The sequence below is a fragment of the Ptychodera flava genome, chromosome 13 (assembly GCF_041260155.1).
Source record: "Ptychodera flava strain L36383 chromosome 13, AS_Pfla_20210202, whole genome shotgun sequence".
NCBI classification, from domain to species: Eukaryota; Metazoa; Hemichordata; class Enteropneusta; family Ptychoderidae; genus Ptychodera; species Ptychodera flava.
The window spans coordinates 13,494,318-13,506,960 of record NC_091940.1 but is presented as its reverse complement, the minus strand read 5'-3'; the positions used below and the strand labels follow the sequence as shown (position 1 = coordinate 13,506,960).

Below are 12,643 nucleotides of genomic sequence, written 5' to 3'. Positions count from 1 at the left end.
CATTTATCGGGTGGGAAAAAAACAAGAAAAAAGTTCCTCTAAGATAAACGGCTGAATAAGGTGTTCAAATAAACATTTTCAATCGCTATTTCAAAGAGGTCTCGATATCGGTGCTATAGAACTGTTAATAAACAATTAACGAATCCTAGGTTCGCTGTAGACTGATAGACCCGTCGCTCGAGGACACTCCCTACGCGCCCCTCCTCTTAAAGAGCGCCCTCGAGCGACGGATCTTCCAGTCTACGTTCGCTGATGTGTTAACGTTTTTCAGAGGTCGTTAGACTTTCCATTAATACTACTGTGAAGTATTTACATCTTGAGAACCGTGTATTGGCATGCTAGAAGAATGGGTTCTTCACGTACGTTCAGAGAATGAACGAATGAAACTCATCCAGATCAGTTAAAAAAATCTTGGCCACAAATTATAGAATATATATAGCGATGTGGACTGGTAGGGCCGAATAAAAAAATATGTATTTTCGGTAACCCGACCTACCCTATTTAATACACTCCAACCCTAAACCTTTGTATCCCATTTTCATAGCCATGCATGATTTTGCAGCGTGTTTGCAAGGTTATATCTTATTGGTCGATTGTCACTATTCACAGCAACTCAGGGAGTTTATTTGTATTATTCGATTACAATGGTAAGATTCTCCCAACCAATGGGATAACAGCTTCCAAATCGCTGCGAGTCGGCCCTGATATTGCCGCATTTTGCTGCTTTTTGTGGGTCACATTGAAATAAATATGTAAAATAAAAAAGTTTCCGACCGACCTTCACTATTTCCTAAGGGTTTGTTAACGGAAACATACAATGTTTTTCCTTACGCCTAATAAAACTGTTTGTCATTTAAGTTCGAATATTTAATCTTCTCTCAATAGCAGTTTGTCGCTCTGATATAAATTAGTGTTGGGCCGAGAAAACAAATTATATTTCTAGTAAACAACCCTATCCCATTTTGAAGCCTAGATCTTAATTTGGTGAATGTAATTCAAGATATGATGCATCTTATAGTTGTAATAAATGAATTAAGCCAGGTTCAGATTCAAGTGTACTAACTCGTTCGCAAAGCGTAAACTCTGTACAAACCCGGTGTCAGGGAGTTAAAGTAGGTGAGAGGGTAAAGGTCATTGTTCACATGACACAGGTCGATCGATAAAGACGGGACAACAAACTGTGCAGTGCAGGACTGGAAGACCTGGACTTTGCAGCTTGTGATATGGCCTTCCGTTTTCGTCCAACCGATTGACGTCGTTTGAAATCAGCCAGCCTCCGCAAGGTGCCTACGTGCAAAGAGCAGTCGGGCTTGTCCCTATACCGTAAAACAAGATGGATGACAGCGACAAAACCTACGATGTCATTGTGGTTGGCGCCGGAATCAGTGGTGAGTAATCGTCCGGCCGCGCGTGGACAGGTTTACATATCAGAACAGATAATTTGGATTGTTAGCAGCTGACAGCGAAAACGTAAACGTTCTCGCTTAAGAATGTTGGTTCCAAATAAATACGTACTGCTGATGTTTCTTCGAGGCATGTCAATGCCCGTTTCACTGATTTGTTTGATCATTGTTTTGTATAGCTGTATATACATTTCTATATACAGGGCTGTCAGCCGCCAAACTTCTGCACGAAGAAGGGCAACATGTATTGGTGTTGGAGGCCAGGGACCGGGTCGGTGGAAGACTCTACACGGTCAAGGTATGCCTTGTATCAATTATAGGCCACCGTGACAAGTTCACGGAGCCTGACGCTGGATTATATGTGTCTAAAATGAGTAAATTTTGCCCGGGATTGGCGAAGGACAAACAAAGTCAAGTGACTTAGGGGAAATGCGGCTCCCAAACAGTTACCATTCACCATAGTTACATCACATTTGTTGATTTTGTCCGATTGCGTCACTTGTTTTAGTCATAAAATTTCGCCCAATTCAGTCATAAAATATTACTATCGACTGCAGAAAATTATTATAGAAATAGAGTGCTTTGAAAAACTTCAATGTCAGGGTTAATGTTTACTGAACCTCAACTATTTCGGTATTTTCCACGATAAGGTGAGATGAGTTCAAAGTCCATTCTTGAATTTAAAGTGGATCAATGCGACACAAGTTCGTGAAATTTGAAATCTATCTTAATTAAATCATAGGCAGTGTATAGTCTAGCTTCTTCTGTCCGTGATTAAATAGGCATGTAAACTCTCAATAAAACTCGAAGGCTGAAAATCATTGTTTTTCTCTCAAACATGATGCTTTAGCTCTTACGTCAGTTTTCTCACCTGACGAAAACAATATTCGCGGACATTTATCACATGACCAGGTATACGATTGATGTAAACATTAAGTCGCTGATCTGTCTTCATAGGATCCAGCTTTCCAGTACTCTGACATGGGTGGGGCCTACGTAGGCCCCACACAGAACAGAATTTTCAGAATGGCCAAAGAGTTCGGTGTGGAAAACTACAAAGTCAACATGAAAGAGCGGACAATCTTGAAGTCCTTGGTAAGCGAGTTACAGCGGCCATCGCAAACATACCTGGGAGTAAATTTGCAATTTTGTTGTATTTTTTGAAAATTCATTAACTGAGACTGTAAAACAGAAACTACATGTATACGAAGGCCATCTTATTGCCCTATATACACGTGATGGTCGTCTCCCAATTTTGAACAAACTTAAATAGAAGGGGCAAACGGGCTTTCCGAAACATTTCGTTGTCACGCCCTCTACAGTTTCATTTGGTACAGTTCGGAGTTCGGTACGTGGAGTTCGATTCATACACCGATGTCTATCGTTCAGTTTCGTGAGCAATTCGAAATAACTCATAACTGTTCGAAGACTTGAATTAATGAAGCTTTTTACAAGTTTTCGGTGTCTTCCCAATGTCTTGTCACAACTTTTGAGTTATTGTAAGGAAAAGATCCAGTCTGTACAACTGTTGCATTTCTTTACTTTTCAATCCAAAGCTCTAACTGCCATTGCTGACATTATTGACTCTATATAATCGACATAATGGCTCTCAGCTCGTTGTCTTGAAATATATAACGATATTTATTTGAACAGAGTATGAAATGGTGACAATTGTGATAGACGATTGGAAGTGCGCCCAGCAAAACAAAATAAGCTTTACTGGGATCCAACTCAAGAGGTACTGAAGAATAACAAAAAGACGATAATATTGCGCAAGATAACAAGACGTGTGATGCCAATTCGAGAAAAATGTACGACAAAAATAAGCCTGAGAATTTATCGAATGAGAATTTATCATGTTTAGGGTGGATCCCTTCCTTAAAGGAAAATAGCAAAATATTTAAAACAAATTTCCAGGGGAATTTTTTACATTTATTATGGAAAGTGTTTGTAGGATCAGCTGGTTTTCTGGTAATACAGGTCAGGTTAGTTGAAACGTACCCATATTGTTCCTTCAGGGTTCCAAATGGATTTACAAGGGGCTCATTCCGCCCGTGTACAACCCAATTGTGGCGCTGGACCTGAACAACGTATGGAGAATGATGGACGAACTGGTTGAAACAGTAAGTATTGTCTTTGACGCTCGGTTTCAAATTTGAAATATGCTATGCCATAATGTCTTGTATGTATTTGCCAGTGCTTTTTGCTTCGTATGTAAAATAGTCTTCTTCTACTTCCAAATTCGTGTCGAAATGCTCATTGTCAAACTTTCTAAGACGTGCTTTAAGTGTGTAACGACCAATGTTATTGTTTATAACCATTTGTAGTCTTAAATTCATTCAATATCAACTATAATACGTTTTGCTGGAGATACTTTAATATTTTGTATTATCATATCATACTGTTTTGCGAAGAACACTACACGTGTTTCCGCCATAAAATCATAAATATATTATCAAATGTTGCACGGCAGCAATTGTCAATTTTCATGAAGTATATGTCCACCGACAAGTCTGACGTTGATCCTTTGTTTATGTTGTTTTATCTGCAGGTGCCACTGTCATCCCCTTGGGAAAGTGTTAACGCCAAGGAGTGGGACAGCATCACAGTCAAAGAATGGCTTGATAGAGTCTGTTGGACCAATCAGACCAAAAACCTTGTGTGCATGATTTCTCGCGCCGTCAACGCCGTGGAGCCGGAGGAGATGTCGTTCTTGTTTTTCTTGTGGTACATGAGGGTTGGACACGGTAAGTGAGTGTGTGTGTGTGTATGTGTGTGGTGGGTGTGTGAGAGAGAGAGAGAGAGAGAGAGAGAGAGAGAGAGAGAGAGAGAGAGAGAGAGAGAGAGAGAGAGAGACTATTTGCTTTCTGACAAAAACGTTGCAAACATCAGGTACCGGATGTCAGACAAAAGGCATGGACAATAGCTCAACTCGTTGTTTTGAGTGATTTTCAAATGTGGGCGTACATTACTATATTTCAGGGGTTTTACGGGTGACACAGACCGAAGACGGGGGACAGGTAAGACCAACATTAAAGTGGCACTCACACTTGGTAACATCTTTAAAACACATTTTTTTAATGCCAACGGTCGATATTTGACGAGGCGACTGCTCGCGGATCGCGAGATATCGATAAAAACATGTCTTCAAATAAGTAAAAGTTTGAATTCCGGTGGCCCACCTAAATTCAGCTTCCGAACATCGAACGTTCAGCACTGGGGCCATTGTCAACTAAGCTATGGAGTACGAGTCTACGCTGACGCTGCTGCACGCCACAGTACCACTGGTGTCGGCGATCGGTCATGGCCTGTGGGAGAAAGCTGAGTCTTACTGACTTGGCGTATAAACGAAAAAAATTTTTGCTGATTCCACCAGAATTGGCAAAGGTGACTAGCACAGTTACGTGCGGTTGATACATAGCGGCCGCCGCGTGATATGCATAAACGCATGCCACGCGCGCATACCACGCGCGCGGCGTACTGTGTGGCAGACGACAAAATGTAGTCATCGGAGGCGGCTAATATTTGACATGTAAAACCCGATGTTTATGTGGTATCGGTTAAAAATATAATACAGCCGATTTAGAATAATGGAAACGTAAAAAACTAAGGAGAAGTTTTTAAAAACTTACCTGAGGTGAAGGCATAATGCTGTATAGAAAGTCTTTGCAGTAGGAAGTAAATTAATTGCGTCGTTCGAACTTATTGTAGACTCCATAGAATATCGTCAATCAGCACAACAACAAAGCTTCGGGGGATTTCGAATCAAAATTAGAACGATCGTAAAACTTCGGGATGTGAAAAATACGCTCGGGGAAATGACATGTTTTTATCAATATCTCGCGATCCGCGCGCAGTCGCCAAGTCAAATATCGACCGTTGGCATTAAAAAAATGTGTTTTAAAAATGTTACAAAATGGGAGTGCCTCTTTAATCACTGCAGCTTCCATCTCACGATTTGAACGATAAGCCTTACTGGTAGGCCCTTTCCCCTCAATTTTTTTCCTGAATTGGTTTGACCACATTGATTGTGATGATCGAAAACATATACAAGTGCGTGTATTTTTTGGTTTTATTTTTTTTTTGGGGGGGGGGGACGTGATTCCAGACGGGTTTAAACAAGTAAAAGTAACTGCGTTGATAATAATCGTCCTGATTTGTATGTTTGAAGTTCCCGACCTCACTCACTTTTGCAGGAGAGAAAATTTGTCGGTGGCAGTCAACAAATTTGCGAGAAAATCGCTGACGTGATTGGCAAAGGTGAGAAACCCTTCCACTGCCGTGTACAGAGAGGGAAGAATCTGTTGACTCATGATCACTTATGTCTTACGGTCTTTCTCCAAACTACATTTATAGGAAAATGCAAAGAAAGGAAGCAATATGCGATTGACGTAATGTATAATAATTCAATATCGAAACGAGAGTGTGGCAACCTTTTGAATCAAACAGGATAATGAAAAAAGTTTTCATCCATTGTAAACTGGCAGAAAACCTATGTCAGCGTCATCTCCCTTCTTTTCGTTTTCTGTTACTTTGTTTTCAGACAAGGTTATATATAAAAGCCCGGTGATAAAGATTGAACAGACTGAGAATGGTGTTACAGTGGGCACGGCTGATGGCAAGCTCTTCAAGGTACGAATCAATCGTCCTTATCATTTCACAACAAATTCTACGAAACTGAAGGTCAACGCACCTTGAAGGATCACTGTTCACCACCGTCTTAGGTTATCGACCGCAGCGGTAAATACGGATTAGTCAGTTGCAGTGAACTTGACTCATTGATTTATGGCTATATGGTTTTCATTTTGGAATTTGATTTTGCTTATATCATTATGGAACACTGCCAATGGTTTGCAGATTGTTCAACCTAGAAGGAAGGTCACATGTCCTACATAATGCGGGTATTTCTCCGCTAAAATAAGTTCTAATGTGTCACTATGTTGAAATACGTATTCAGTACCATCGTAGTAAACGGTTGTCACAGATGCTGTATTGTCAGTTATACATGCAACTGCTTTCCCGCGAATTAATAGTGCGGAACACACAGTAAAAGGGAGTCGAAGATAGCATGACAGCCACGTTGATACGTGTATTTTGGTAAAAATGTAAAATTAAGGCACAATCAGAGAGTCTGTATCTTCCATTTGGTAGGCACGGTATGTGATCGCCGCCCTGTCGCCAGCACTGCTTGGACGGATAGCGTTTGCTCCTCCACTGTCACCCCACAAAATCCAGGTGAGTGAGGGCGTCTTCCACACAATCCGTGATCTCTCCACGGAGAAGTACGCAGGGAGTCGTTTGTATCACGGACGACTCGTTTCCTTGGCGACTTGAAGTCGAGCTTAGACGTGTTGTTCATCTGTGACGTTAAATGAAGAAAATGCGGAAGTGTGGGGAAAAAACTTAGATTAAAAGAAAACTGACAAAATTGACTCAAGAGACGACGCTGTCATATATTAGTCGCGCCAGCGGCTTACTGACTACGCATGCGCTTATTCATAATATACTATGCGACTAACCGGAAGTGTACCCTACCTTCATGGGCGCCGCCATGTTTTTTTAAGTACTCGTAAATAAACAAACACAAAACGTGCAAATTATTATTTTATAACATGCCATTTATAAAATATATCTTTTGTTAGCCAGTTAGTGTTATTATCCACCTCGTCGCTGATACCAAATATCGTTAATATCACGCGTAAAAAGTAGAAAATGGGAGAAAACTGTCGTGCATATGAACGGAGGCATACGCAAAGAGTGCTGGGATTGAATTTTAGAAAAGCGCCCCCTGTGTCAATAACTAGATTCAAAAATTGCCCGTTTTTAGACGGAACGCTCTAGTTTTCAGCTTGCAAGTGGAAGGTGGGCAGTGCGGTTACCATTGCAATGGTAACGATGGCATAATACGTCCCTTGTTTAACGCAATAGGCTGTTATCATGGTAAAAATTGCCAATTTTTGTCCAACATTTTTTCACATTACAGAAAATCTATTCCTGCACTGCTGCAGGGTTTGACGTCGTGTACGTCAGTGTACGTACGTGAACTGTTTTCATCAGAGGGAAAGTGGGCATAGTTGTCATATAAATGTATATGAAGTAACAATTAATTATATTTTATCATGAATCAATACAAGTAACATTGGCTGAGCCCTATATGATATTAAAGGTATACAGTCACCTGTAATCCAAATATGCCCATATATGGTCAAAAGGGCGTTCCTTGGTATTCAAAATGCCATGTTAGGGCGCTGTTTTTAAAAAGCGGCCACCCGCTTAAAATCTGTGATTGGTTAGATTTTCTCTTCCCATGGTAACTGTGGTAAAATTGGAACAGGTGACAGGATACCTTTAACGAAGTGACAACTTTAACATGCACTACAGACATACACGAGGCATTTTCATAATAGTTTCAGAGATGTGTGCTTTTTCATCATGTATTACTGATTACTTTTATTAAATTGATTTCAAGGTTTATTTTGTTTCGGAAACAATACAGCAGTTTTAGAAGGATGTTAACTATACGGCGGAAAGTATGACTTATATTGATTGTCAAATACTATAAGATTATCATTTATCTTTGGGCACGCTATCTCATGGATTTAAATTTTCTTCCGCAGTAACTGTGACATAACGAAAGAAGTTTTATTGTAGCGATGATAATAGCCGAAAACCGTACTGAACGATCTATCAACGGTTACTTTAATGGCAGGCTACGTACAGCCACAGAATATATACAGATGAAACAAAATAAATGCTCTTTTTCGAAATGGGATTTCGTTTCCGTACACAGCCAAAGAGGTATAAAGAAAGCATATGTATTTTCTTCTAGCTTATTCAAAGAGTGCCGATGGGATCTGTGGTCAAGACAGTAGTTTTTTACGAAAAAACATTTTGGAGGGAAAAAGGTAGGTTAATGCTGAGTTCGTAACTTAAAAGTGATATACTCTATTTACATTGAACTAAATCTAAATGTACAAAAAATGTACAAGTAGTACACGTTTCATGTTATGGAAGACGTTTGTAACGGTCACCCGATAGTTAACCTGGAAATAAGTATAAATTATCCGAATGTCTTTATTGGTAAATTGCGTTCGATTTCTTTCATTTTTACCACATTGATTACAGGTTTTTGCGGCATGGCTGCAACGGACGGGCTTGTAGTTGCTGCGTTTGACGATACAAAACCAGACGGTTCACATCCAGCTATCATCGGGTATGTATTAAAAATGGTTCCGATATATGGCATTGGTCGCGTATGGTAGATTAGTCTGTACATGTGATGTCCGTCATTTTTGAGGGACACATTTTTCAGTCTAGCGTAAGCCCGATGTTTAGAATGGATCAATAAATGAGGGTAAAAAGCTCTGGGAAAAACACCGTATTACTTTCCCTCCAGGAGTATACACCGTGCCACCCCATTTTCCGGTAAACAGGTTCAAACTCACCATGTAAGACATTTGCTTTGGGCTAAACCATGATGGTGAAATGGTAAGAGAAGATTCCGACAAGGGAGTTTTCGTCGATAAGCCTAGATAATGATGAATTATTCTGTCATGTTCCGCTGAATACAGAGTTCGCCGTAATTTCACCGCTTTTCTTACTCTTTCCACAGACTTGTGACTGGAAAGCCTGCGCGTGAGATGTCGGTTTTGACCAAAGAAGAACGGTAAAAAACAAGGCATTCCAATCTCTTTAAATTGTGTAATTTTGATAAAGTTGTATTGCGCTAAAGTATCCCTGCAAAAATTTTCAAATGATTGTGTCGACCAATAATTCAGTTGAGGCGTATAATTGCTATGAAACTTTGTTTGTTCTCTTGACTTTTCTCCAGAAAGAGGAAACTCTGTGAGTTTTATGCCGACGTGTTTGAAACTAAGGAAGCGTTACACGTAAGTTGATGAAACAAAATCCGTTACAACTTGTCAAAGTAAATGTAATATTTTATTAAAAATCAGATTATTACAGTCCTATAAAACCGACAAGACTTTTAAATACACCATCTTTCATTCTTGTGATAACGTTCGTTATGAGCTTTACTGAATGAATCACCATGGAATCTTTTTGTGTACTTGTAAATGTACTTTAAGATCACTTCCTTTGCAAACTTGAGCGATGGTGATTATGACCGACAGCGCCCTCAGAGTCGGCGAACAAATATGTCGCTCAACTGAGATTGGGCTTGCCTGTCTTATTTTGTGACATTAATGGTGTCTAAGTGGATTTTGAAAGGCCCACAGGGCCTTAACACCATTTTGTGTCTCTCCAACAGCCTGTGAATTACATCGACCACGATTGGCTGTCAGAGGAATTCTCAGGCGGTTGCTATGTTAGTGTGATGTCACCGGGAGTACTCACGCAATTCGGAAGGTGAGCAATCTATTATAACTTACGTGAAATAGCTAAGAGAATACTGACTCTCTTGATTCCAAATATTGTATTCTCAAATGCCCATTTAATTGTCCAGACAAACGCCCAATTAGACAGAGTGAAACTATCTACATGTATACATCTATGCATTTTAAGGTAGTTCGCCCCTCACCTTGAAATTGGCAGTCTTAAACTTTTGTTGCTCAAACTTTCCGAGATCAGACTTTAAACAACGCTCTTTTAAATCAAGAACAAAAATCAGGGGTGACCGTTCAAAGTTTGGTACTAAAGAAACAAATAACCCAATATTTACCGACATTTTTGAAAAGGCAGTGTTAACTCTATTTGGAAAAATAAAATTTTGGCAGAACTAAACCGGTGATATTATGCCAGGAACTTAAAAATTAGTCTCCACATAAATGTGTTGTAAAAAATCGAAGGTTCGAATATTTGTCCAAGTCCTTGGGCGCATTCTACTTAAAGATATTATTTTTGTCTGTGTAATGAGTTTGGAAGTCTTGCAAGGATTTTTTCTCTCTATCAGGGTACTGAGAGAGCCCCACGGTAAGATATACTTCGCCGGTACGGAGACGGCGACCGAATGGACCGGCTATATGGAAGGTGGGATACAGGCCGGTGAAAGGGCAGCCAGAGAGGTAGGACCATCAGTCTTGTGAAGGCGTGCGTACACGTTTTGTTGATTTATTTTGCTAACACATTTGCTATAGTGCTACCATTGATGGCAGCAAATTTTACCGCTAATCATAAGTGATGTGGTCCAGAATTAAAATTTCTGTTTGTAGATGGGCGAAATTAACTGCAATATTTTAAAGAGACTACAGAATATTATAGGCGACTTTTGGCTAAAATGGAATGTACAGCAATGTTAAGATGGTAAATGCGCCTTGAAATTGAATGAATTAAAGTTTTGGTCAAACGAACTTTCTACCATTTCCTTTCGAAATCAATGATGAAATCGAGGTCACCATGCAAACCTTGGTACTAGAGAAACAAATGACCTAACATTTACCGAAACTTCAAATTCAAAAGGCCGCCATTCCTGTTATCTCTATGAGGGCAATTGATCATCATCATCATCATCGTCATCGTCGTCGTCGTCGTCGTCGTCGTTATCATCATCATTATCTTTATTTCATATGAAGCGCACTACATATTTAAAAACTCAATGCGCTTTACATTTAAAAGTGAAAAACGACAACAATAAAAATGGACAATAAAAGTAACGACATAAAAATAATGGAATGGTTAAAATAGACCACCTGTGTGCTTCTTTGACTGATGCAGGTGCTTCACGCTGATGGGAAAATTTCAGAAGACGAAATATGGCAAGACGAGCCTGAATCACTGGTGAGTTGTTAAATGAGCCATGCTAATACAGATTACGTACATGTGAACAGCGATAATCCCTTTGGAAATGCAGTAGAGGTATCTCCCCATATAATACTAACCCAGTATAGCCTCAATAGATTTAATACTGTGTGGAGAGAGAGAGAGAGAGAGAGAGAGAGAGAGAGAGAGAGAGAGAGAGAGAGAGAGAGAGAGAGAGACCTTCAAACCGGCGAAATGATATAACCTACCATCCTTTTGCCTTCATGTAAACTACAGGATTTCTCTGTCGAGGCCATTGATATATATTTATTTCGCAATTTTACAAAACGGCAAACTTCACGTTGTTGTCTATTCCGTCTTGTTGATAAGGACGTGCCTGCTACACCTCTGCACATTTCAAAGATCGAGAAGATGCTCCCTTCCGTGCCAGCTTTTCTCAACTTTCTCATATCGTCGGCGATTATCCTGTCTGGCGCCCTCATCGTTGCAAAGAATCCAGGCATTCTCAGCACACTGAAGGAAGTCCTTGGAGATATTGCAGACTCAGTAATGAACATTTTTAAGTCTAGCTAGAAGATGTTTAGCAAACCGAAGTCGGACTTTGAAGCAAAAAATTTGAATGTACATCAAAAGGCAATATTTGAAATTTACTGTCCAGTCACATGATGTATATGGTAAATTTCTATAAATCGAAATAATAGCTTGTAAACCGATAGGTCTTGTTACAAAGGCAATTGCAGTTTCGAAGGCAAAGGAAGGAAAGACGTCATCGCAAGTACAGTGTTCATGTTCTGTTATAAGCCTATGCCTCTGTGTATAATTGTCGTGTATTTTATGGTCACGCAGACGTCGAGTCCACATAAAATTTGGATTTACATTATTGGAACTGTTATACAGCAGTCGTACGTGACCCCTTAAGAACTAAAGACATACATTTTAAGTATGCCGAATCTAAGCTACGTTTTAAAAACCCCGGATGCCTGAACTTTCTAATACAGACGTTCTATAGATGCCATTTTTATTTTTATTTTTATGTCGTAATCTTCATCTGTTTTATTACATGATTATGCAGCAAACTATATTCTTATCTGTATAAAATTGTTTATTGAATTGAGGTCTCCAAGTCTCTCTGAAACTAGAAATAAAGCTTTGCTGTTACTGAGTGTCATTGAGTATGTGTGATCAGCTGCGGCATATGTATATTAAAATTTCCCTATGGTAGTCCGCCGACACCAATAAAAACAGAGCCCTTTGGAGCTGAGGTACCAGACAGGGACTGTCATAGCCTGTTATAGGTCAAACCCAGGTCATGCAGATAGTACGTGATGTGTGCACCCTCAATGTCGGACGTAGCGAATTCAGTATTAAGCTTGATGAGAATATTATATTTTTTCGAAATTTTACTTCCCCTGACGTGTCAGCTTTCTTAGTATCTTGGTCGCCACACAAGGATAAACTAGGACGTTGAAGGACACATACTTTGAAACGTCACCAATATTGTGCTTTTCTGGCCCACGTCAGCG

General features: G+C 39.8%; 1 protein-coding gene across 1 annotated transcript; it reads left to right on the top strand.

Moving 5' to 3' along the window:
• Positions 1–1,133: 1,133 nt before the first annotated feature.
• Positions 1,134–12,288, top strand: LOC139147498 (amine oxidase [flavin-containing] B-like). The gene is made up of 17 exons (XM_070718612.1): positions 1,134–1,388; positions 1,607–1,701; positions 2,361–2,498; positions 3,422–3,526; positions 3,955–4,150; positions 4,386–4,423; positions 5,600–5,663; positions 5,947–6,035; positions 6,555–6,638; positions 8,233–8,308; positions 8,529–8,616; positions 9,016–9,069; positions 9,235–9,292; positions 9,673–9,770; positions 10,315–10,426; positions 11,076–11,138; positions 11,490–12,288. The coding sequence occupies exons 1-17, from the start codon at positions 1,334–1,336 to the stop codon at positions 11,691–11,693; spliced, it is 1,617 nt and encodes a 538-aa protein (XP_070574713.1). The 5' UTR covers positions 1,134–1,333; the 3' UTR covers positions 11,694–12,288.
• Positions 12,289–12,643: the final 355 nt, after the last annotated feature.

Excerpts from the sequence above, each read along its gene's own strand:
- LOC139147498 (XM_070718612.1), top strand. The coding sequence starts at position 1,334 with ATGGATGACAGCGACAAAACCTACGATGTCATTGTGGTTGGCGCCGGA. Across the intron at positions 6,036-6,554 it reads CTGATGGCAAGCTCTTCAAG|GCACGGTATGTGATCGCCGC; the intron begins GTACGAATCAAT and ends TCCATTTGGTAG. Across the intron at positions 9,293-9,672 it reads AAACTAAGGAAGCGTTACAC|CCTGTGAATTACATCGACCA; the intron begins GTAAGTTGATGA and ends TCTCTCCAACAG.